This window comes from Pseudoliparis swirei, chromosome 18, assembly GCF_029220125.1.
Source record: "Pseudoliparis swirei isolate HS2019 ecotype Mariana Trench chromosome 18, NWPU_hadal_v1, whole genome shotgun sequence".
NCBI classification, from domain to species: Eukaryota; Metazoa; Chordata; class Actinopteri; order Perciformes; family Liparidae; genus Pseudoliparis; species Pseudoliparis swirei.
The window spans coordinates 12,669,333-12,695,646 of NC_079405.1; the positions used below are offsets into that span (position 1 = coordinate 12,669,333).

At 40.2% G+C, this 26,314-nt stretch overlaps 3 protein-coding genes across 6 annotated transcripts in view; all 3 read right to left on the reverse strand.

The window, feature by feature from the left end:
• Window positions 1–309: 309 nt before the first annotated feature.
• On the reverse strand, window positions 310–6,784 carry tmem51b (transmembrane protein 51b). Its single transcript, XM_056436767.1, has 3 exons — window positions 6,575–6,784; window positions 2,160–2,589; window positions 310–1,594 (listed from the first exon to the last, which is right to left on the reverse strand). Exons 2-3 carry the CDS (start codon window positions 2,573–2,575, stop codon window positions 1,141–1,143), a joined length of 870 nt encoding a protein of 289 aa, XP_056292742.1. The 5' UTR covers window positions 2,576–2,589; window positions 6,575–6,784; the 3' UTR covers window positions 310–1,140.
• A 1,376-nt stretch (window positions 6,785–8,160) lies between these two features.
• On the reverse strand, window positions 8,161–12,496 carry LOC130207960 (kazrin-A-like). Its single transcript, XM_056436769.1, has 7 exons — window positions 12,301–12,496; window positions 12,091–12,209; window positions 11,428–11,659; window positions 11,094–11,195; window positions 10,513–10,679; window positions 10,232–10,328; window positions 8,161–9,544 (listed from the first exon to the last, which is right to left on the reverse strand). The coding sequence occupies exons 1-7, from the start codon at window positions 12,400–12,402 to the stop codon at window positions 9,383–9,385; spliced, it is 981 nt and encodes a 326-aa protein (XP_056292744.1). The 5' UTR covers window positions 12,403–12,496; the 3' UTR covers window positions 8,161–9,382.
• Window positions 12,497–13,307: 811 nt separating this feature from the next.
• Window positions 13,308–26,314, reverse strand: part of LOC130207947 (kazrin-like) — a 115,903-nt gene continuing 102,896 nt past the window's right edge. For 2 of the 4 annotated variants that reach the window (XM_056436745.1, XM_056436743.1), the window contains 6 exons: window positions 21,757–21,948; window positions 19,207–19,343; window positions 18,174–18,344; window positions 16,430–16,610; window positions 16,140–16,273; window positions 13,308–14,970 (listed from right to left, as the gene is read on the reverse strand). In XM_056436745.1, coding sequence (XP_056292720.1) covers window positions 14,800–14,970; window positions 16,140–16,273; window positions 16,430–16,610; window positions 18,174–18,344; window positions 19,207–19,343; window positions 21,757–21,948 — 986 coding nt within the window. In that variant the 3' untranslated portion in view covers window positions 13,308–14,799. Of the gene's footprint in view, window positions 14,971–16,111; window positions 16,274–16,429; window positions 16,611–18,173; window positions 18,345–19,206; window positions 19,344–21,756; window positions 21,949–26,314 lie in introns of all 4 variants that reach the window. The other 2 variants (XM_056436744.1, XM_056436746.1) reach the window with 2 other exon arrangements.

A 26,314-nucleotide genomic window follows, 5' to 3' on the forward strand; every position in this document is an offset into this window, starting at 1 on the left:
TGCTCCTCTGCCTCCCAAGGGGCCCGCGCAGGTGATCAGGATGCCTTCTGGATTCCTCCCTTTTGAGGTTTTCCAGGCACATCCAACCGTATCAGTGGACCTAGAAGACTTTGGATTATATATATATGTATATAATCTGACTTTGGAACAACTCGGGGTTCCCCAGGCTGAGCTGGAAAGCGCTGCTGGGAAGAGGGGCATTTTGAAGGCCCTCCGAAGCCTGCTGCCCCTGTCGAACTGTTTTTTTAGTGTCATATTGCAACAACAATATAAAATTGTTATGAGGTCAATGAAATAGAAAACATTTATTCTCCACTCTTTATCTACAACATACAGCACCGTTTAAACATATTAATACATATAAAGCAATGCATACTTCCCATACAAGAATATACTATATTTTTCCTCTGGTTTTACTGTTACAGTGGAATATAATGAGTTTCCAATATTTTGTCATACAGATGGCATTTTTATTTTAAACAAGTTTGATTCGGACTTAAAAGCAACTTACAAAAATCACTCAAACAGCTGTTTTATCAAAACATTTTGGCCAAGTGCATTATTTCTCAGAGGTTGCACATCTAATGCTTGTGATTCCGCCAAAAAAAATTCCTCGTTTGTGTAAACATTCCTGGCAATAAAACTGTTTCTGATTCTGATTCTGATTTAAAACTCCCAGGTAGTTAATTTCCCATTTTGAATTACACCAATATGGTTCAAATGATTCCACAATTAAATCAGCATCAATATACAGTAACAATAAGAATTCCTGGGTACGTGAAAAAGATATAAAAGTTCAGGATATTGTCCATGGTAACACACAATTGTCTATTAAATAAAACCGAAAGGCTGTCCCATGTTTGACAGTTATGGTTTGAAGTCCAAAACAAAATCTCGACATTGACACCTTATCCTTTCACACAGACTTAATTATAACTTAGAGAATAACTACGCCAATCACAAGCTTCAGTGATGAAGACAATGTTCTCATTTCAGGAGTGTGTGTGTGTGTGTGCGTGTGCATGGCCTCCAACACGCAGCTCCCAGTTACATCTAACCGACTTAACACCAACCTTGGAATTGGGTTCTCAGAAACAAAGTTATTAATATTCATTGGGAGCAGACAATAAGCGAGAGACACTACCCTAATTCAGGCATCTTATTGTCATACTGCGGTGGCGGAGTGATAGGTTCAATGGTCACTGGGTTCTGTGTGGGGCTGCGGATTTGGATGCGGAAGTCCTTCAGGTGCAGTTTGTCGGACTTGACCCTCCTCAACCGGAGAGGCCGCAGTAAACGGCTCGCCCGGCTTGCACTGCGAGTGAGCAGGCTCTGGTTTGACTTAAGGCCAGGGGGGTCAGTCTGGATCTCGGCAGCAGGTTCGGTTTGCGTTAGTGTGGGATCATTTAGAGGGGTGATCTCGGAAGGGTTGTCAGTGAGCTCTCTCCCCTCATTTTCCACAGCGGCTATGATGTCCTCGTAGGACGGCAGCTGGGAGGTGCTACTGCGAAGGTTGCTCTGGCGGACGAGGTAGTCGCCGCTGCCGACAACCTCCTCGTAACTCGGCACGGTGTGTGCCGCTCGGTCTGCCGCTCTGCAAAAGAGTCTCGGTGAGAAAGTGCAGTAAAAAACAACAACAAAAGTACGGCAATAATCAAACTTTAAACCGGCAGTAACTATTCCAATTCCTCTCAGGAACCGCAGGAACAAGCCAAAAAACAACACGGACATATCACTTATGGTGGTTGCTATGACAAACGGTTGCAGTTTTTCCACATCCAGCCGATTTAGAGCAACATTATCATTCATTTATCGGTGTGTTTGCGTCCAACTGACAAATGTACAGCAAGTCCAACTGTCACTCTTTTAGCTCCATCTCTGGCAACTCCCTGGAATATCTGGTTCTTTAGCTGCTAAATGCTCAGCTACATCCCCCAGCTGTCTGTACAGCTGCTGTCTGTGGACAAAACAGGACTAAGAGCTGCGAGACTGGACCAACAAGTTCAGGGATTGTCATTTTCACATTACGCTATTGTTAATATAATTTAGCTGGACATTCATTTGTGCACCATGTGTACCAAATCGGAGTAATACAGGAAGTTGACAACATCTCAGATAAATCTGAATATAATAAAAAAGGACAAAGCGCCATCACTTACATTTCCTCCTGCGTCCTGGCTACATGGCTCATGAGGGGGATGCCAGTTGCCACTGGCTGGCTACTTGCGTTGCGTTGTCTCTTCTTATTTCTCACTCCGAGGATAATGGCTAAGAGCAACATCGCTACCCCTACTCCAACCAGCACCATAGCCACTATTGAAGGACTTGTGTCGTCTTTTTCTTCGTCGTCTTTACCGCCGTCCGCGCCAGTGGAGTTGCTCGACGTGGGGGAGCCGTCGCCCGAGTTCTTTATGTCCTTCGGGATCGCAGTCCACACAATCATGACGATACCCAGGGCTATGAGTCCCACTCCAAGGGCGCACAGGGCATAGTGAGCTCCTGAACCTGAACCCTCCGAGCTGGAGGATCTGTTGGAACGGTCGTTGTCGCCGCATATTCCCCGACTGGAACACATCCCTGCAGGACAAACTGGAAAAAAGAGGATCACCAATACAGTACGAAGTGATGAGAGAAAAGCAAATACTATTACTCATTAACACTACACTGTGTAAATATTTGATCATCTATAAATATATATATGCCAAGTCAAGCCTAAAAACACACATCTTTGCATCTCCATCTCAGGCTCTAAGAAGGCGATTGTTATCTCTGGGATTGTGTTCATCACAACTGTTCAGATTAGCTCTAAAAAGCATTTTATCGCTGCACCAAACAATTACATCTGCATAATGCTATTGATAAATATGGCTGCATTGGTGAATTAATCCTGTATTTTACAATTTGTACAAAAGCTGAGATTGCTACATTTTTGAGCAACAGGAATGAGAGAGCAGGTTGACGAGGAAACTATCGGTGCATTAGTCGCTCCACACGTCTTAACATGACTAACAAACTCAGACCTCTTGTGAATGGGGTATGTAATGACTTGCACTCAAAAAATGGAGTGACAAAAAGTGTTTGGTATGAAGGTATGATGATATATTCCTCCACATTAATCATGAAATATACAATACAAGACATTTTAACTTGGATAAACAAGTTCTAGAATTAGGAGGCGTGTGTGTGTGTGTGTGTGTGTGTGGGGGGGGGGTTATGAAACACAATAACCCTGCACGATGTCTACTTTTGTAAAACGTGTTTTTTGTTGTTGCAAAGTCAGAGAGGTGGTATAATTTTTTTGAAACTTTTGTTGGACTATAAGAGTTCATGTTACTGTGGCTTTTTGTCTGTAATATATACATTGGCTTTTTCAGATATTTGTACTATAAAACAGACTCACTTTATACTATTGTCAACCTTTACAGCAAAGCACCATCTTCACCCTGTAATACTTTAGTGAGTATTCTTTCCCTGTCAACAATGTTAAGATGGTTGACAAGTTCTCTATAAAAAAAAGTTTAAATGGTCTGAACAATACACAGAATCCTCGTCTACTCCTCCCTCAAATGATACATTTAGTGACTCGACGACAGGTCTTGATCTCCTTCTCACACAGACAAACATCAAATGTACTTTAAAATGAACAGTTAAAAAACAAAGATTCACTGGTATCCTCCATCCACACCAACGTTCGTCACGGAGCTCCACAAGGCTGTGCTTTGACTGATTCTATTCACCTCCTCTAGCCTTCCACAGGCAATATGATCATAAACTCTTCACTTTTATGGTTAACACACGCATCCCACTTGTTTCCTCTCAGTTTCGTTATTGTCTGTTGTCACTCTGCCGGGTCACTGGAGAGCATTTATGCTTTTGCTCACTTACAGTTTATTTGGGAACTTCAAAACAGTTGTGCATAACAAAATAAGCATTGATAAGAAACAGGAAGTCCTCTGTGCCGTGTCCATTACCCTCCTCTAAACCATGTGTTAAAAAGTTTGCTCTGCAGGGCTATTAAGGCCGCTAGTTTTCGTTAATCCCTCCAATAAGAGCTTCCTTCGCATGTAGACAATAGCACCACTTATACAATGCAGAATTCAATTTAACAACAGCTGCAAGTATAAACAACACCGCCTGTAATCCGTTATCTCTGCAGAATCAACCACTGGTGGAGATCGATAATCAATACTGCTGTCGGTTATCTTCCGACGGCGTGGCAAATCAGGGACATTAGTGAGTTTTGTATTCGTGTTGTAAAATTAAGCCACATAAATCAATGAAATAAATAATTTGGTTTCCCTAGGAATAATTCCATTTTGGACTTTCAGATTTGGGTTTATTTCTATTACTCAAATCCTCATCATAGCGTTATCTTTTGCAGCAGTTTATTCCATTAGAAAGCAGCCTGCACATTACACAGAAGAAAATAAAGTTACATTCTGTGTTAACAGTTTAATGTATTGTGACACACTTTATAACCTTATTTTCAGTTCACTGCATTTAACATCAAATGTCAATAGATGTCACCAGTTTTGTCCATCATATCAGAATATATTACATCTGGGAGAAGACAAATCTTCATATTGTGATTACCAGCCCATGTTTACCTTCGCATTGAAAATGTGGAAGGTTATGTTTTGATCTCCGTGTATTTATTTATTTGTATGCGTGTTATTCGCAAATCTCAAAAAGTATTGAACCGAATCGCATGAAATTTGGTGGGATGATTGTTTATTATCCGGGGACCAGTTGATTAGATTTTGGGATCGATCGGGTCAAAGGTCAAGGTCAAAGGTCATGAACAGGTCAAATCTTCTTGAATCACATGGAATTTGGTGGGATGATTGGTTATTATCCGGGGACCATTTGATTAGATTTTGGGATCAATCGGGTCAAAGGTCAAGGTCATGGAAAGGTTAAAATCTTTTTTTTACCATAGCACGATACATTTTTGTCCAATTGGCATGCAACTAATGCCAAAATGTTCATAATTCAATGCCCAATCTTGTGATATGCGAAGGTATGCGCTCTACCGAGTGCCCGTTCTAGTTTATTTATTTATTTATTTGTATGCGTGTTATTCGCGTAACAAACAAAGTTGTAAACCGAATCGCATGACATTTGGTGGGATGATTGGTTAGTATCCGGGGACCATTTGATTAGATTTTGGGATTGATCGGGTCAAAGGTCAAGGTCATGAAAAAGGTCAACATCTTCTTGAATCGCATGAAATTTAGTGGGATGATTGGTTATTATCCGGGGACCATTTGATTAGACTTTGGGATCGATCGGGTCAAAGTCACGAAAAGGTCAAAATCTTCTTTTTACCATAGCACGGTCAATTTGTATCCAATTGGCATGCAACTAATGCCAAAATGTTCATAATTCAATGCCCAATCGTGTGATATGCGAAGGTATGCGCTCTACCGAGTGCCCATTCTAGTTTTTGTATGTTTTGATGACATATTGTTATCGATATATATATGTTGATGGATTGAATACACAGGACAAGGAACTTATTTATTGTCTTAGGTTTGATTTACCCTGTTTAACGTTATACTTGTTTAATACTTTAGGTAAGAACCTTGTATAAGTCCTTTGGGTTTCTTTTCTCACCTGCACTCATTTGTGTCTCTTTTAATAATGTTACATTTGTACCGTTTTTCTTGTGTGAATAAATAAATTAAAACATTTTTGTAAGTATGAGACGTTGTGCACTTTGATAGAAGGTTACACAGATTTAAAGCACTAGAACAGTACGGGCTTTATTAAATGGATCAAATATCAGCTCGAACATGACCCACATTACACACAACTTATTTATTTTCAGAGTTTTTAGTGCCACATTTACCCCTGGCCTCTAGTGCCTTTAAGTGACTGGACCGGTGGGATATAGTACTCCTCATATAATGTACCACCATCCTTACCAAGGCCAACATATGATGCTGGTTTGGTATCACAGTGGTGTGTGATTGTGTAAGTTTGCATGCAGACTAATCAATAGTTAAGATATAGTCACTACAGCCAGAATACTATTAATAATGATAATAATGTGCATTTCTTTTACAAAGATTTTTAATAAATACATTTTTTAAAGTAATGTATGTGGTATCACAGTAGTTTGTGATTGTGTAAGTTCGCATGCTGTGCCAATGTCTTCATGATATTCTCGTATTGAGCTACGTGCTCTGCACGTCTGAGGCTGGGTGATGTGCATGGGCGTGCCCTCTTCCACACACAGGACATTTCAAACATTTAAAAAGAACAATCTCTCTCCTGTAAATATCACAGGTGTATACTAACTGCTTTAATTAGGGTACCGTTTTGGGTAATATTAACTTTTAAAACCGAGAACTTTTAGTGGGCAGGTGATCGTGGTTCAGCAAGCTGCCAGTTCTTTTGTTTGTCAAGTCGGAGCCCCAGGTGGAGGACACGTCCCCTCCTCACAGGTGCGACACCTAAAAACTCAACCGTTCCGGAAGCAGAGAGTTCGTAAAGATAAATGTGCGCCCCATCTACGAGCTCCTTAATCTGAGCGAGGAGAAGGTGATCTGGAAGAGGGCAGAGGCCTTACCTTTCGCCGCTCAATGGCCAAGGACTTCTCTTCACCTGAATCACGCAGGTGTTTTCAGGAAGATCACAGGGAGAAAGAGGAAGAAGACATACACGCAACCACTGGCGTCCCGTTCAACTGAGCTTCGTGTTTAAAATCACAAAGCGTGTGATATATATCCATATACCACGTTTACCGCCACCGCAAATGCTTTAAGAGAAACTTTAGTGAAACTCCAGCAGTAATGAAACCTCCCTTCTCCTTGTAGTAAAGGGTGTTTTTGGCTGGTTTTCCGCGTGGTCCTAGCGCCTGTAACTTCCGCTGGGGACAATTGAGTGACGTAAGAAAGGTGTACACATCCGGAAACAGATTCATACCTGCAAACTTGTCACCTTTCAGTGAAATTCACCGTTTTAAAGTCAAAATAGTTCATCCACGTGAATCGTGTAGATCCGAAAAGTTTTTGTTTTGGGGTAGGGGGGGGGCAACTCAACTGGCCGGCCAGCGTTTATGAGATTGGAGTGGGACACGTAGTAAATGTGAAAAAAATTCATCACAAATTCATTCAGCTACTTTTTTGCAAGATTCAGCTAATTTTGGACTTAGCGGTGCTTACTACTTTCATTGGAAAAGAGCAACACTGGGCCAAGATTTTTGGTTGGGTAATTTAATTTGAATCTAGCATTCTCTGACATGAATGAAAATATTGAGGGGAAAAATGCTGTCCTTCTGCATGCATGTGTCGTCTGTCAGCTGAGAAAAGCCCTGTCCCACCACATGTTGTAAAACAAGTTCATACAACGTGGATGTGGTGTGGCGACAAAAAAAATTCATCACCCCCCCCCCCCCCTTAGGAATTCCTAGATTACTTAAACAAATACACATCATTTCTATCATTATTTCTATTATTGTGGCTGTATTGACTATATTTTAACTATTGATCTATTATTATGTTTAGTTTATGAAAATCAGTATCAGAACCCAGGGCATATTTGAAACTTTTGCTTGAAAACTGACTTAAACTATTAATAATTTCCCCTCGTGATTAGTGTTTAAATATGATTGAAGCAAAAATAAAGATATCCTTAATGGTCTACAAAGGGTTGTGAGCACACATATGTGGTCTAAAGTATACAACTCCTATTCTTTATATCATCACAACCATCAATGATATAAAGCTGACAAAAACGATCTTACCATAAGGTCCATTCAGCTGTATTGGAGCTTTAGATTGTGTCACACATTCTTCCTAGTTCGATGTAGTGGTGGCCTAAAGGTAAGAGGCGAGCCCCCAAAGGTTGGTGGTTTGAGTGCATAGCAGCATTCTCCCCTCATTACCAAATGTATTCCCCTCCTACTCTGGTCCAAAGGGCGATGAAATGCAAACAGGAATGTTGATGCAGTGTATTTAATGGAGAAAAACGTAATATAACAACTAATCAACAAGCTCATTTAACTCTGGAAAATTATGAGCACATTTTGAATATGAATTAAAACAAAAAATATCAAATATTGTTCAACATTTCTTTACAGGATCATTTCTAGGTTAACGTTTTAAAAGATATTTGAACGTATTTGTCTCGACCAATACAAATAACAGGCCTATGTTGTATTTGAGTAATTTCACCTTTAATGATGTTGTACATGAGCATCTCGCACAGCAGGGTGAAGAAAGAGAGTAAACAGTCATATTAATACTGATGTCCTTCCCTTCTGTTCATACACGTTTGAACTAGTCTAATCTTCCCGCTTAAACAACTTTGCTGTTGGTGACTGAAGGAGACGCCCTGATTGGGACAGACAAACCTGTCTTCGACTTTTTGGATTAACCTCAGGCGTTCCGCTGCACACAGTGTGACATTTAATTTGTGTCTTTTCATGCTCAGGAACAGACTTTAAACAACCGTGTGTTATAAAACATCATTAAACTGTACAAAAATACCATTAAATTCTCTCCACTGACCTCATAATATAAAGAAAAGTCTTGTCGTTACACCAGCACTTAACTAAAACAGTATGAACATTTGCAGATCATTTGCATCAATTATTACACATCAGCACTTTCAAACCCAACATTTAGTTGTATGTTTTATCTCTGTATAACCTAGATACATTTAGTTAAAAAGAATATTTCAACATTCACATTCAAATAAAAACCAAAACAATTTCCGTTCTTTCATTAAATTAATATATTATGTAACATTAATGATAAGATAGATTTTTACCAGTTTTCAAAATGACTGAATCCATATTAAAGATGAACCTGGGTGCTAGAATCATAGAACAACAACATTTTTCCCGATATATATGTTTGTGTGTGTGTGTGTGTGTGTGTGTACAGCTGCTGACCTGGCACAGTACAGGTGTAAACAGCAGATAATATGCATCTCTACAGTGAAAGCATGTTAAAATGACTTTATTCCGATAACTCATTAATTTACTGTAATGTTAGAAATAGTCAAAAGAGTAGAGCAGTAAACAACCGTGCTGTGAGACCTAGTTCATACAAGACATCAAAGGACAACAATACTGTGTTCAATGATTTTGCAGGTTATTCTTAAACCTTGTATAAACTTATCATATAAAAGTAATTTGGCCATTTGACAGCTCCTCCGGGTCAAACATTATTGTTGTTTCTGTTTTTTAATATTGGCTAAAAATAATGAATTTTCATATCAAGTGGTACACTCCTTTAAGAGAACTTACTCCTAAAAGTCAATCAATGCTGAATGTAGGAGGTCACTCTCAGTAGTAAACAACTATAATACAGTAACAATGTAAACAATAGCAACAACATCAACATGAACGATCTGGATGGCGGAGGTCGGTTCAGACGTTGGTGATTTCTACACTCTTGTAGGTGTGCAACGGGCTGCCTTTGGCCCGGGGAACAACCTGAACTCGGGCCTCTCTGGGCAGAGAACCACAGCTGCTGTGGAAGCCCAGACTTCGCTCCACAGAGTGGTTGTTGGCATGTAACCTCAGCGGACTCTGGAATTAAAAAGAAAAAGTCAGAAAACAGAATGTGGACTTTCTTTCTCAAAATAAAAACTCCAAATATCAGGACAACTCATTACTGTAGAATAGATGAACAAATAGTTTCAGTTGGATTTCCCTATACTTTCTTGTTATTACTTCCAAACTCTAACATGCTGCAACAACCAATTAAAGAGACGTATCAACAATTTCACCTTTCTAAAACTTCCAGAAAATTAAACGTTCTCAAACTATTTGAGACTTTTGAATGATTGCTCTCTGTGTCATGTCCCATTTCAACATCTCCTGACACAAATGAATACGTCACTTATAAATTCGTTTTTGTAATGGGCCTTAAGGCACGGGCTACCAGTGTTGCCCAATTGGCTACTTTCTTGCAAGATTCAGCTAATTTTGGAGTTAGCGGCGCTTACTACTTTCATTGGAAAAGAGCAACACTGGGCCAAGATCTTTGGTTGGGTAATTTAATTAGAATCTAGCATTCTCTGACATGAAAACAGTGAGGGAAAAAATGCTGTCCTTCTGCATGCATGTGTCGTGTCAGCTGAGAAAAGCCCTGTCCCACCACATGTTGTAAAAATGTACTTAAAAAGAAAACATTTCACAAATGAACTCCTGTAAGTCTGGTGATGTTACATACAAGCATGTGTATGTTTAAGGGAGAGTAAAATGAAATGATACCTTTCCTGATCTTCTCATCGACAGCCTCTCCTCTGCAAAGCGGTTCACAGCCACCGGCGAAGAGGACCCGATAACTTCACTGCTCTGCTCTGCACTGCTGGGAATACAAAGAATAGACATATTCATGTTATGTGTATGATGTTTAAATTGAATCATTAGATAATCACATGTATTTTCAAAGGCAACACAATAACTGGCAAAGATATTTATTATTGGAGAACAAAATGACGAGAGTATATAGAATAGGAATGTATGCAACAAGAGTTGAGGGTTTTCAATACCTGTGAGGGACAGCGAGTGATTTCATCTCTTCGTACAGGTGCCGATGCAGCATGTGTTTGTTGCTGGGGATCCCCAGGGCTTTGGCCATGGCGTCTGTGTCAAAGGACGGATCCAGAGCCATCACTGCTCCATGAATCCCTTCACCCTGAAGATTATCTGCAAACTCCTGTTGAGATTACTCATGTCTGATGCAGAAAGAAACTCATCTCTGGTATTTTCTTTAGTGATTTGTGTCTGTATTCTTTCAGCAATGGTGAGGCTTTATTTAAATCTTAACATCCGTACATAAAATTTGACCACTGCATTTAACCCATCATAAGCATTTAGGAGCAGCGAGCTGCTGTAAAGCATCCAGGGAGCACCTCGGTGTTCAGTGTCTCACTCAAGGTCGCTGAGACATGCGGACAGGAGGAGCCGGAGATCGAACCGCCAACCTTGTGATTGAAGGACAACTAGCTCTGAACCACATCCGCCCCAATTTTTGAAGCACTCCAAGAAAACTAGTAAGTCGTATCTGGTTGCAATCTGCCCTTTATATCTCCTGAGCAATGGGGAATACTGTCACTGACCTTCCACCCACCTTGAGGTCTATGTTTCTGATCCACTTTATTACTCTGTGACATGTCCACACAATAGGGTCCCGGTCTTGGAGCTCACATTTTGCCCGCTGTGCCTGAAGGGCCTGCGAAAACACAATAGACAGATAACTGCGCAAGCACTTATGTGTCAGGAACCAATGAAAACACAGAGAGATGTCAGGGAAGGATGAGGGCCTGCTCAAGCTAAGGTGGATAATTATGGAAATCAAATCCAGTTTTGTGAGTGTAGTCGAGTTACACTTCATACAGTGGTTGAGAAACGTCTATCACTTCCTTTTCATCTAGTCTCATATGAAAATTGATCTTTAATCTGACCTCTTTATCAAAACTAAACATCTGCAGTAGCTGTATCGCCAGGAGCAGACTGGTCTGGTGGAACTGGTCACTGATGTTGAGGAATCTCTCCAGGTCTCTGCGGCTCAGAGAGTTCAGCACTCGCCCGTCCACCAGGTGAGTCTGGAAGGTCTGCGAGTACTGAGGCAACCCCACGTCACTCAGCCACGAGGTTGCAACCCAGTGATGGTCCATTTTCGACGCCTTTGATAGTCTAGATTAAGATGGTTAGACAACACTGATCAGCAGTGGTAGAAGTGTTTTAATCCTTTACTCAAGTAAGAGCAGAAACACAGTGACAATACACCATTGCAAGTTTAATTCCTGAATTTAAAATGGCACTTAAAAGTATGAAAAGTTTTATGAGCTAAATTATCTTACAGTGTCCGAAAGAAGTGCTAATAATGCAATAACATTCAGGTTACTGTTGTAGCTTGTCCAATCGGCAAAGTAACTAGTGACTAAAGCTTTGAAATAAATGTAGGGCAATAAATAGTATCCTCTGGATTGTAGTTGAGTAGAAGTATAAAGTTGCGATGAAAGGGAAAAACTCAAGTGCAAATACTTCAATGAAATGTAGTTAATCTACTCTTCCGCTACTGATAACCACTATTACACATCAGTGTTTAGTTCACTGCTGCTCACCCTTGGTCCCCTTCGGCTCTCCTGTAATCCTCAATGGCCAGTCTCAGTTTCCTGTGATGAATGGGATTACTGACACCCAGACCCAGCTCCAAATCCTCATCGGTCAGGCCCAGCAGGACCTAAAGTACAGACATCCAGTTCTTAATCAAACAGGAGCAGCATCTTACCCCCCACTCTGAAGCACAACAACCACTTATACCAAAGGTGTACCTTTCCACTTTTTACGTTTTCAGAGCAGGCTCGTGTATACATGGGCATTCCCATGACAACCTCCAGCCAGGCCTGGACTGCACCTGCCCTCCAGAGTGACATGCATGTGCTTCGAGTGAGCTCCGCCTGCTGGAGGCGGTCCAGCTGCTCCTCGCCGTCTGACGAGCTCTGCTGTGTGAGGCTGTCAGAGTCTGGATTGGTCAGGAGAAGTTATGGTGTAGCATACAGGAGGGGTTCAGGGTCAGAGGGATGTGGAAATCAACAAAAGGGAATCATCTGGAGAAAGGTTAACATCAAATCAGAGGGCATTTCACATTGGAAATACACTGAATCTGAAGGGAAATTGTGTCAAAAAACGTAATTGAAATTGCACCAAATGGCCACTAGGTAGAGCCCAAACAATTCATTGTAGCTTCACGTCCTTTATGTCTTCGGGTGAACTGTATTGTATATATAAATAGTTTTCCAGGATTATTTAAATAAATAAGTCCAATCCATTTCTTTATTTAATGAGAGTGTAGTAGTCCGGTGAGTTCTCAAACCGTGTTTAGTAAAGTTGTTAAAATACTTCAGCAACTATCTGATGATTATGACAGGACTAAAGACCAGTAGGATAATGTATTAGAGACATAGGGATTATTCATAAAACATCATGCAGGAAAACACTGATTCATACTGACTGAACAAACAAATCCAGGATGAACGCTACGTGTTTACCTGAGTCGTCTCCACATGCTGACAAAAACGCTGCATGCAAAGTCCACCATCTCTTTCTCAAAAGAGTTTTCATAAAAAAATGACACACACTTGGATTTTTCCAATGGACCTAAGTGATATGAATAATCCCCAGAGTGCAGAAACAGACAGCTGGTAATCACAGATGAGGAGTTACTCACTGGCAGGAGAGAGTTGCCATTAGAAATGGCAGGAGGAGAGGGAGAGGCACGTTAGACTGGGACACAATAACAAGATTACTCATGGAACAGAAAACTGCCACATAGGATGTATTCAGTTACTAGTTTTATTTTTAAAATAAGATTTCATTTCAATTAGAGTTCATTTTTGAAAATGCTAAAACCTCCTCAACATCTGGCTGCTACAGCTGCAGCAGATCAATATTTGAAGTTATCTCTTCTCTGTATTTATTCTTTTTAAATAAAATACTCCAATATATTTATTCTTTTATGCAACATCTCCTAAATTACAAAGCATTTAACATAGAATTAGTAGAGCCACATTTGCAAGAAATGAGGAGGGATTCTACACAAAGCAAAATAAAAACAGCCTAAAAAAATAAAAAGGGGCCGAGCATTCATAATGCAAGAAAGATCATTTGGCAAAGGGAAAAGGTAACACATTGGCAACACAGGATTATGGAGGATATTAATTTGATTGGCAATGAATGGACGTCTAATCAAAGCAGCGAAGAGGGATCATGCAGGTGTTTAATGTGCATTCCTTCGTCTCATATTGGCACGTTAGATATAGCTCTCAGTAATAAATTATTCAGATATGAACAGTGTTACGAGGCTAGTGCTAACAGTGACAGAATGATACGCAGACCTTCTAGAGATGAGTGTTTCACCTTTGGCACATAGTTTCGACAGCAGATGAGAGGTGTGTGACGATGCATCTCTGTTAATCTTTTGTTTGTCTTTTTAGGTCCGTGCATTTTAAGGGAGATGGACTTTCAAACTCTTGTTAGCCAGTCATTAATTATTGTATCTGATAATATGATGTTGATCATAAACGGATGAGAAAGCTTAATGAAAAAAAACTCCCTGCTGCCCACATTGTGATATGTTTATACATGAGCCGGCATTTATAAAATGAACATGAGGGTAATCCTGTACCAGCAATACCTCTGAAACAAAGTACTACTTTCCATTTCAACAAGCAATTTGAAACAATAGCATTTTGGCCTATGAAACTCCAAAAGATAAAAAATATTTTAAAACCAATCAGATGATATCTTTTCTTTTATAATAAGAAATGGGCCAAATAAGATTGGGAATAAGAAGGAACTTTTAAATCAATGTTGCAAAGCATGATAAAAGCAACTGTAAAGTAACAAAAGCCAAATTACATTTATAGTAAAAACACTAATTTCACAATAACTCCTATTTACATATGAACAGCGGTCCTTCAAGTCTCCAGTAATAAAAAAACATAAAACATTAAGACATTTGGAAGATAATACAGCATAAACATGTCTACACATAATAATAAACCCATGTATATATTTATATGCATGTAAACATATATACATATGCATACATGTACATCTATAAATATATATCTAATTTACAAACATACAATTTGAAGGTAATATACTGTACATTTATGTGGGATAGCAGTCTCTTTTAGGCATTTCTTTTAAAATATACCCCCCTCCCCCCTCCAGACAAACCCACACACAAAACACTCTTTACACACAGTTAAAGCCAGGTGAATATCTACACACATTTACCACTCACTCGCAACCTCACACACTCACTATCACCAGTCAGCATCCTCCTCTATGTAATAATCAGGGGTGGCTGTACCATCAAACAGGCCGGGGTCCAGTGACTTGCGTTGCTTGCCTCGAGCGAACACCCGCGACAGTGATCCCAGAGTCATCTTCTCCTTCTTCTTCTTACGCTTCTGGTCCTCCAGATCCTCCATGGACTGAACAGAGGAGACAGGAAGCTTGTGTTTGTCATCTCGTACAGCTGGGTTTATGCTACAGGGCAGCATTTTGGGAAATATGCCTTTTCACAGACTAAGATTGGTTAGCTTAGTTTAGCACACCGACTGGAAATGGGGGAAACAGCTGGCTCTGTCCAAATGTGACAAAATCTGCCTCCGCCTTTTGGTTCGGCTGTCATGGGGGAGAGTGGTTGTCCTGCAACCACAAGGTACTCGGTTCGATCCCGGCTCTCCCCATAGTTGCATATCGAAGTGTCCTTGAGCAAGACACTGAACCCCCAGTTTCTCCCCGGGTGCTTCACTGCAGCCCACTGCTCCTGAATAACTAAGGATGGGTTAAATGCAGAGAAGAATTTCCCCACAGGGATCAATAAAAGTGTAATTTTTTCCTTTCCTTCTTTCTCCCAGCTTCTTGAAATCAGGGGCAGGTTTAGACCGTTTTAACCCTTGTGTTGCCTTCGGGTCAATATGACCCGATTCAATGTTTAAATATTGAATCGGGTCAAAATGACCCGAAGGCAACACAAGGGTTAATAAGGGGGTCAGACTCAGATTGAAAGCCTGGCTTCTTGGCAATTATAAAATGTACATTATTGTTCCATTGCTAATTCATTGTAAAAATGAATTGTGTGAAATAATATTGATAAACAATATGCAGCCCAACTCGTAACTCCAAATAGACTATTTTATCAATGGATTATGAGTATTTACTTTAACAAAGTGTCAAAGAAACAATATATGGTTCACAGCGGTTAAGGGCAGAACTATTTTTAGGACTAGAAGAGAAACTTATTGGAATCTTGACTGGACGCCTGCAGGAAGTTACTTGTCCATGAGAATAATTAGCCCATCACCTAAAGCCCTGTACTTCCCTGAAGTTATGCTAAGCTAAATGGCTGCAGCTTCTTCCTTAGCAAGACAGCAAATAAGCATATTTTCAAAAATGTCAAACCATTGCTTTAAAGTGACCTACATGCAAAATAACATCATCACCGCCACCACCACCACCGAGCAGGCAGGTTGACACCCAGCAGATCGGCAGAACAGAGAGACACAAACAGGAGCAGACAAGAAGAGTGGGGAGGGAGGTACATTTAGAAAAGTGTGGAGGTGTGATTACTTGGTCGAGGAGGCCAGGCAGCTCTTACATTGCAGAGAGAGTGGGTCCTATGACGAGGGGAGTTGATGTCGCTGGGCGTGGACGAGCGGTCTCCATCGGCTGCAGAGGCGTCGGAGATGACTGAGGGTTGGCGAGAGTGGCAGGGGCTGATCCTGACTACAGCTGGATGTGCCACACACACATACGTTTGTTGAAAAATACCCAGTTAGTATGAGAAACCTCCAGGAAACACTCTGTTAGTATGTTTAGTTTGAAAAAGCAACACCAAGCAGCACCTGAGGAGCAGAGGAGACACACAGAGAGAGAGAGAGGGATTACCCTGTCTGTCCGCGGTGTGTCCGTGGTAGAGGGTCTGCTGGCTCTGACGGATGGCGGCAGTGAGCGGCATGTCGGCCTGCATCACCCACTCCTGACTGCCGTTCACCACGGGCTCTGTGGGCATGACCAACGAGTGGCGCTTCGGTACATCTTTTGTCAAGGTGGCCAGAGACTGCTTCGCCTGGGAAGCACAAGGGAAGCAGAAACTGAGCATGACCTGGAAGGAAAACACACACATTTATTTTGTAATTGATTTCAAATGAATTTCTACGCTTTTGGTTTGTGTTGAGTTTATCTTAGTCTTTACATCCGTTATGCATCATGTAAAACCCTTGAAATGTGCCACATAAATGAACATGTCTTGTACATAAACTCATGCATGCATGAATGTGAGCATCTACACACATTTACAGAGCAAAGGCCACACTACACAACTCAATGTGGGAGTTTGCCAGCTTCATGCAAGACTAGTGGTATTCTATGTTTACTTATAGTCAACAAATCCCATGAAAAGACCAACACCAACATTCAACATCTTATTTTTCTCTGCTATAGTTTTCCTACTGATTAAAAACCAGATGGTGGCACTGGCCAACGTGTTCCTCTACTATGTGCACAGTGATTTTATTTTTAATCAATACAAACATTCACCATCTTGTTGCTGTAAATATTCACATGAAGTTTCAAAGAAATAGTGACCATAGAAGGGGACAACACATTACAAGAGGTAAGAAAGCACAATAAAAGAATGTGCAGTAAAATTCACAATAAAAACGATAGAGATAATAAATAAAAAACAGATAACAAGCAGGCCATAGAGCATGCATTTTAAACAGGCCTTGGGGTACATACATCATTAAAATACATCATTTACTCCTGGTTGAGCACTGTTTGCGAAAAACTACAATGCCCGGCTGTTTTAGGAAATTATTTAGACCTTAAAATCGCTATGTTTCACCTGTTTATAAAGATTTATGTTTTCAGCAGAACAAACTGGCTTAAAAGCTGAGTGCCACAGCAGGGTTGGTAAATGAGAATTTGAGAAAGTGTTGAGAAATGCACTCAGTACTAGTTTTGGTCTTTTCATGGGATTGTTGACAACAATAAAAATATTGAAGAACAGCAGCTCGACCCATTTATGGCCAGTTAGTCAACGGGCAATATCCCAATATAGCACATTCAAAACGGTACATGTTTGATGTTTTCCACAGGATTTTATGACTGGAAGGCATATAGTGGGGAACCACTTAGTGGTAAGAGGAACAGGAGTTTAAATAGAAAGAGAAGAGGAGACAAACGAAAGGTAGAAATATATTTTGTGGCTTTGTCGCTTCACAGCGATGGAGCTCTTGCACTGGTGTACCGACACATGTGATCCGTGCTGGAGCTTGATGTGAGAATCTGTGGGTGGTTATGACTCGTCGAGGGAGGAGAGAGATCAATGACACACAGACTGACAACTCTACCTCCGAGGCGCCGACACGCTAACACAGAAAAAAAGGCATGCATTTTTTCCTCAGCCTGGAGAAAGAAATACTGCGTTAAGAGAGGGATGGGATAAGGATGTCAGAGCAGCTTACTGCATGTGCTTGAACTGATATGAACACAGCACCGGGATTGCAAACCCACACCTTGTTTCCATTTATGCCTTAAACACCAGATAATGATGCTAATGTGACATTTTTTGGGCTTGACTTATTAATTCAACAAAGTTGTGACTGTGTTTATGTGCAGGGTGACTCGCCATGGTGAGCTCGGCCTCCAGCTCTTTGACTCTGTTCTCCTTCATGTCCATCTGAGAGCGCAGGATGTTGGCTTGTTCTGTGGCTTCTTTGGTCTGCCTCCTCAGGTCCCACTTCTCTCTCTCCAGCATGTCCTTCTCCTTCGCCAGGGCTTTCACTGCATCCTCACTCTCCTGCAGATCCCACACACACACACACACACACACACACACACACACATAAATGGTTAATCCTCACCACGCTCACTTGGAACGATCAGTGAAGCGCGGCATTGGAGTCAGGGAGCATATCAGAGCTACATTCTAAGTTATGAACTATTTCAAAACGGGTAAAAAAGAAAAGAAAAGGGTGGATGAAAGAAGACACGATGGAGACAAATAATTTGAATTATCCCAGGAACAAATCAGATATATATTCTTATGTATATGTAGTATGATATAAAGGCTAACAGTTATTTGTTCTACATCAAATGCATCAACCTTTAGTATTGTTATCAAGATTTAGAACTCCATACAATATGTCCTCCTATTTCACATTCATGAGCAATATATAAAACAGGTAATGAACGGTTTATATCTGACTATAATGTGTGTGTGCACAAATATAACGTAATTTTAAAGTGTTTAGAAAGCTACAGTATTTATCAATTCTAACTTCTCCTCCAAAGACATACCTTATATTATTACAACTGTGTTTTACTCTGTTTTTATTCAGGCTATGCACTCATGGGTGACCACAGGAGGAATTATAGTGTTGACAATTACATGAATAAACAATTACATCTGCTTACAACTACATTATAGTGTGTTATAAACCATTTATCAACCGCTTACATATGCCGTATGCTCTAAAGTAGAACTTTAAGTACATTGTTACCATACTGGGAGACATTTTATAGCTAAAATGTAAAAAAAAATAAAGAAAATGTGTCAGTGGCAAAACTCTGTTATTGAGACACTGTCTTGGTTTTTTCTGCACTGACGTGTGTAGTTCTATAGACATTAAGCTCACGATCAATGGGCAGACCGCTGTTACCTTTCGGTGTTGGTCGTAGTTGCGTATGAATTCTCGCAGCTGGTCTTCTCTGCTCTCCAGTGTTGCGTACAGCTGCTGCATCTGACTCACCAAGTCCGCCTTCTCAATTTTTAGACGCTTACGGTCAGCTTTCATAGCTGCAACACACAGATAAACACATTCACAAACTGAGCAGCACAGAGGTGTAAATCAAGGATCCTCTTAACAGACAATTTTTCTGTCAAACAAATATGTCAGTGAGATTTGTCTGCCTGTAAAATCAGAAACGACTTTGCAATTGCAGAAGGGAGCCACTAGGTGACACTGTGACTTCTGTTAACGAGGGGTTGCAGCTTTTTTTGTTATGTTTTAGATAAAATGACGAAATCCTCCAAAAAGATAATTGGCACAGTAGCACATGTTGATTCATTCATTTAAGTGTTTTGGCTGGCTTGTGGAGACTTTTGGCTCATCTTGGAGAAGACCAATTGAATCTGATTTCATTCTACTTTCAGAGAAAACTCATCAGTTAAGATGCAACTGGTGGCGAATAACGCTCCTTTGAGAGATTGTGCTCAACAGAGAGATAAGACTGGAACCTGTACTTTACATAACTGCACACACATATGTCATCCAGGAGGCATTCCTCCTGACAACGGTTCAGTCTCTTCATATTTTACACTCAACATTTAAACCTGTTTTTCTGCAGTTGCACAACACAGTTTTATAGCTTGCAGTTTATGACCTGCGAATCAGAGCAGGGGAGAGAACCATGCAAAGTAATACTGTCGAACTAAACTAAATCCACAACTGCCATGCCAATTTTCTGTCCTATTTGTGTGACAATAAATGATCATTGATGTGCGAGGGACTGATCTTACTCCCTGGGTTTCAATATGGTCCGATTTGTTTTCATACAATGAACGCTGCTTTCCTGTTTACATTAATACCACATTAATATTTCAGAAAAAAACTTTTATTGCGTGATTGATGGGAGTTAATTAAAATGAGGTGCACCTGGACTCTTCTTGGCTGCTCATCAGGGGTGCCACCCATTTCTTACCAATTTTGGAACACATGCACATATAATCTCTTGTCTACCCACAGAAAACAGATCATGTTTCTCTTCTGAAATATTGCACACTGTTTCCATTCGAGTGCACATGTTTGACACGTTTGGAACATACATGACAAAACAGATTAACCCTCAATTAGATTTTAAAGACATAGCCCCCATCTTTTTATTCCCAACATTTTTCTTTTTGTTAGCTGAAAGTAAAGAACACGGACTAAACTGAGTTCATCTAGGATGATGAAACATGAGTGTGAATTATTCTTCATTTAATTTATCTTGGAAACAAATATCTTTATCATCTACATAATGCATCCAATTATATTTCATGATACCGATTTGTACTCATTGTTGAGTTGAGCTGTTGGGTATTGTATGTTTTATTAATGTGGCTTGCTTATTGTATATTTTTTAGGGATCTGTGCTGTAAGATAACCTTGAGTGCCATGAAAGATTCCGTGAAATAAATGTATTATTATTAGTAGTAGTAGTATTTTACTACTCAATGTCGAAACTGGAAGCAATGTCAGTCTGGAGGAAGAAATATTGATTTGTGGTGGATTGTTACCGAATTTTTATTATTTTTTATTATTCCAGTGTTCTTTTAACCAGCAGCCACACAATACTGGCTTAACCCTTGTGTTGCCTTAGGGTCATTTTGACCCGAATCAATATTACACCCTCCCCCCGCCTTTGGGTCATTTTGACCCGATTCAATGTTTCACCCTCCTGTTACCTTTATATTTACTAACATATTTTACCCTTTGGGTTCAATTTGACGCCAGCAATTAAAACCTCCAGAAAATTATTAGAATTAATATTGTTTTCCAAGTTTAAGTGTGAGGCACTTTATGTTTGTTTGTTGACTACCGAAAGAACACCGACATTAAACATTGAATGGGGTCAAATTAATCCGTAAGCGGGGGGAGTGTGTAATATTGATTCGGGTCAAAATGACCCTAAGGCAACACAAGGGTTAAGTAAAATAACAATGATGGATGATGCACAAATGCTGAGTTGGCTGTTCACAAGCAGTCATAAAATCCACTGGGGCATGTGTTTAACAGAAACAGGTCAGTCCTAAATTAGATAAAATATGATGTATATTTCATGATTCATTCTTGTTTGTTGTACATAAATTAAAAAACAAACAAGACACTTCAAAACAATGATCGTATTATTGTTCTAGCCAACTCATTTGAAGGAAGCAGACCTAATGGCTGTATTTGCCTCGAATTGTTTGCAATACTTGACATCAAGAGTAAGAAATGTAACATATTACTACGAGAATGTATAGAATTCAATATGAAATATTTCAGTGAGCCAAATATTTGGAGAAAACTTGGGAGTTGAGGGAAACGTATTTAGTATTTTGTTAGGGTAAAAATAAACGTCCTGCTAACAGCACTGACAGTTGTATATTGGAGGTAGATGTCCCCTGAAAGAAATGACTCAGGGGGAATAGGTGAGACAAAAAGTTGTCTGCGTTGGCTCCTGACCTTGTAAGGCCTCCTTGGCTCGGTCCAACTCCTGCTCCTTGTCACCCAGCTGCACTCGGAGCTCTGTGGCCGAGAGCAGATTTGCTGAACTGCCTCCCTGAGTCTCCTCCAGGTCCTTACTCAACATGTCTTTCATTTGCCTCAGCAGGTGGACCTCCTCTTGAAGCTGGACCACCTCCTCACGCAACAACACTGAGGGAGAAAGAGAGAGAGAGAGTTTGGGAATTTAGAGTATGCAGAAGAGGAATGAGGAAACTAAGAGTGCATGACTGAGCATTTTAAATCGTGAGAGAGGAGAAACTAAGAAAAAGCTAAAGAAAGACAGAGGGAGAGTAAACAAAAAAAAAAAAGGAGGAAAATAGCATAAAATTATGGAAGTCATATTGGACACCTGGAATTTAAAAAAGAGAGCGTGATTATTCAGCAAAGAATGCATTTTAATCAGCATATAAAACCTCTTAAGACTCCCAGCTCCCCCTCAGCTGTGGCCACAGGGGTTAAAGAAATTCAGTGCTAAGTTACAGACTCAGCACTGAAATCTGCGAGGGTAGTAGGTAAGTAAAAGACAGCAGTCTGATAAGATTTAATAAAGTATCAGTGACACACACTCGAGGCATGCTCCTCAGTGCTGGGTTTTTCATCCACTGTGATACGCCTCCCAACCCTCAGGGAAAACAGCGAAAACAAACAGGAGCAAGAAACTAAGGAGGACACAGCGAACCGAGGAGGGAATTAACGGACAGGAGCTGGTGGACATGTTTACTGAGCAGCAGAGATAGAAAAGATAAAATAGATACGAAGAAAAATCTTTCATGGGTGGAATGTTAGTCCAGTGAGGGATACCAGCAACGCAGGAACAATATGTCATAATGATTTATTTTGCACACATAAGGGCAGACGGTTTGTTACAGAAGAATGGCCTCTTTTCATAAGAACGAGACAAATGACACGCACAAGCAGCCAAAGCATTCCACTTCTCTGTAAAAAGCTGCAGTGCCTGATGATAAATGTGTAATTCGACACCAAAAAAATAATATCCTACAAGATGGAAGAGCACAACAAAGACAAGTTGCAACTTGGATAATGCGGGAAATATTAGTTGATTAATCAAATAGCGGATGAGTAGAACATTTACTATTTTCATAAACATTTATTTAAGTGTTTCAGCTTCAATCTCCAAATATGCAGATTTGTTTCTTTTCTACATGACTATTAATCAATTATTCTAATTTGTTGACAATATTTTCGACAAAATTATCAATTTGAAATCAGAAACTTGTGAGGATCATGAATGTCTGCAGATGACTTCACTGCAATCCATGGACACGAGTGGTGGAACCAACTGACCTTCAAACACATTATGGAAGGCTGCTCACATGGCAGAAAAATATAACGTGTAAAAAAGTAGACTGTGCCTTTAATTGTATGCAGATCCCTACACAATTATGTCAAATTCAAGAGCAAGAGTGCATGCAACAAAGTGTGTAAGTGTGTGTGTATGTGTGTGTGTTTGTGACTCTGCAGCTTGCAGCCAGACCTCGTGGGGCTGCGTCAGCTCCGATAAGAGAGGAAGGGACTCTGCAGCGGTCTCTGTCGACTCAGGACTACGGAGTCACACCGGGCAGCTCTGTGCTGCATCAGACAAAAATAGTTTGTTTCCCTAAGAGAGCACTCGTTTAAAGCCGTCTTGCAGCTTAAATCCGCTTATTCGGCTGTTTACCATCAGGCTTTCCTATATTTTTCGCGGGAACCCCAATTGCTGCTTTTTATGCCACCGAACAGAAGTGTGCATTTTGTAGGTGCCTTATTGTGCTCGGCCTAATCTGCAACTCCAAACAGGCCGTTTTAATTATCCGCTGCTCTCGCTGTGACGTGAAGGTTGATCTGCTCTTGTTAATTACATTACTCTTAATTGATGATGAGTCATTTCCTCTTGTACCTCATAATCTAGGAGTATTTCACTTACTTAAGTATATTAAGTATAATCACATGTGCAACATTGGCTTGTGTGACATTATCTACTTCCAGTCAATTCAAAAATGTGCTATACTTGTATCTTGAGGAGTCTTTACTGTAGTTTGAATCAGACATGTGTGACGTGCAGATAAATCAGTTGCACAATTCTCCCAAATCCAATTTTGCATTTATTTCCAGAATCCTAATTCTCTAATATACACCGAGCTACGAACACACTCTTCTCTGATGGGTTTCTTGCTGATCAAATTGTGTGTAAAATCAGGGCAAATAACACTTGCAGAGATGTTTCAATCTCCCCTGGATTTGTGTCCATTTCATGGTAAAGAAATGTGTGAAAAGAAACACAGAAAAGCTGCTTTATTGCACGCTGACTAGCATTAAAGCGACACCTACGGCACAGACACAAATCATCTCCCATACGACATAAAATGTTATTTAAATTGACAGCAGTCACAAAAACTGTACACTGCCGTACTCTGTTTACATCTGGGCTCTTTCGATTCTGACCCTGGAGTAGTGCTATTAGAGTCCCCCCACAGAGAGAGAGATAGAGAGAGACCCACTTTACTTCGTTTTCAGCTGTGGCTCATCCTATTAATTTCTCATCCAAGCCTGATTAAAGTGTCCATCAAAGCCAGCGAGGTCCTGGCCATCTCTCCCAGTCCCTTTTTCCTCTGCTTAGTGCAGCCTTCACAAGCCAGCGCAGACACACACACACACACACACACAGAGAGAGCGAGAGATAGAGTTTGTGAGGGGTGTGCAGTGGCTGTTGGCTCATGATTAGGCTTGAAAGAACGCGGAGGCATCGCTCTCTGCTTGGCAAGCGAAAGAGGGACCTGGAAATGTGTGGATTGGCGGTCAAAGACCTGAACGAGCCTCCTCTGAAGCGTACGCAGGATTAAAGTTAAGCTATTTATATACATGAATGATCTTAATGTGAGCTGTGTTAGAATATTGAGTTTGGATGATAAATTAAATTTAAAGTTTTTGTTTTGTTGGAAAAACTTCCCAAAAGCAGTTTCAGACCAGCTGTTCTCAATGCATCTGAATTGATTGGCTCTTATCATTAATTCATTAATCAATCAGGCAACTTTACAGAAAGTGTACTGACGTTCATTTGACAGATCTGAACCACAGACATTGCTTACTTGATTTGAAAATAAATATTGTTAATATAATATACTGTCTTACTATCCTTAATGCTAGTTTTGGTTTCATTCAACCAAGTTTTGAGATATCTGTTTCTGAGATCTTCAACCCCCAATAAGATAGTGTGAATGTCATTTTATTTGTGCTCCCCAAAGCACTGAACTTTTGTCGGTCTGCAGCTAATTTTTTTTAATTGATATCGTGCTGATTAAGACTACAGTGAATAAAATAGATGTAAAGTTACAGTACAGTAAATGACAGTTTGACAACAAGGTCAAACACTATTGTGTAAATTTACTACTGTATCTAGACACACAGCGCTGCAATAACAATGTTTTAATAGAAGTCTGTGAACCACCAAAGCATATTTCAACCGTCTTGGAGGATTCTCAAGTGCAAGAAACAAATCTTCAACCCGTTTCTATCACCATGAAATACCTGCTGACATTTCCTGGCTGTGTAATAATAATATTAACTGTGGCCTTTGATACAGAAGGTGCTGTAACCCTGAAACTGTCATTTCCAAAAAGGTCCTGACCTTGTAAACATCTATATAACATAACCATTAACATACTGCTGCATGTCGAGGTAGGACAGTTTTATTTTCCATGGAACAAAGGTATTCACAGATCACCTCTCAAGATTTGACTATGAAATCTGCTCTTTAAATATAGTACAGGATTGGGATTTGTTATTAAGTTCCACATCTGACATTTTCCCTCACACTTTTCAGTTTTTTCCCCTGTTGGCTTCTGTGGTATTGGTGTCCAGTTGTAATATGCTATCTGTGAGGCGGAGAGGGGCTGTGTGTACATGAGGAGGGTGTTCAGGAGGATTGGAGCTTACGGATGAAAGCAGTGAGTAATGGCTTCCTACAGAAAATGTGAAGACATATTTTGCTGTATCATTGCAGGGTTTGGCGCTAAGACAGCAAGACACCAGAACAACGCCATTTACTGTTGCATTTCTCACACAAATTACAATGCAGCACATAAATAAATCACCAAACATAGGAACAGCAATATCAAAGTTTTCTTTTAACAATATTAGAAGCAACATTAAAAATGTTCACTATGGATGTAAGCAGAAATACAACAACAGCTTTTTCTGTAACTCGCTGATATGATACGAGCTATTTCAAACAACCAGAAACATTTTTCAAATGCTTCATCAAAGTCTCCTAATAAGCCTTACAGAGAATGAAGCAGCACAAAACAAAAACGTGTTTCCCAGGACAGCAACGTGGAAAACATGACGTAAGTGAATACCTGGAATGCAGGTTAATTGTGTCGACTCAAACTGTCAGACTCCCTGAAGGGAAGCGAGCCACCGTCTTGGCTCTTGTAAATCATACAACGGCCACTTGAATAAATTAACTCCTGATTGTGTTGACCTCAATGACACAATAAGTCACATTCTTGCTCTACAA

What these genes read in the sequence shown, in the direction of transcription:
- tmem51b (XM_056436767.1), bottom strand. Translation starts at nt 2,575, where the DNA reads ATGTGTTCCAGTCGGGGAATATGCGGCGACAACGACCGTTCCAACAGA. An exon ending in GCCAGGACGCAGGAGGAAAT is followed by an intron (nt 1,595 to 2,159) that starts GTAAGTGATGGC and finishes ACTCTTTTGCAG; the next exon opens with AGCGGCAGACCGAGCGGCAC.
- LOC130207960 (XM_056436769.1), bottom strand. Translation starts at nt 12,402, where the DNA reads ATGTCACTCTGGAGGGCAGGTGCAGTCCAGGCCTGGCTGGAGGTTGTC. An exon ending in AAAACGTAAAAAGTGGAAAG is followed by an intron (nt 12,210 to 12,300) that starts GTACACCTTTGG and finishes TCTGTACTTTAG; the next exon opens with GTCCTGCTGGGCCTGACCGA. An exon ending in TCAGAAACATAGACCTCAAG is followed by an intron (nt 10,680 to 11,093) that starts GTGGGTGGAAGG and finishes TAATCTCAACAG; the next exon opens with GAGTTTGCAGATAATCTTCA.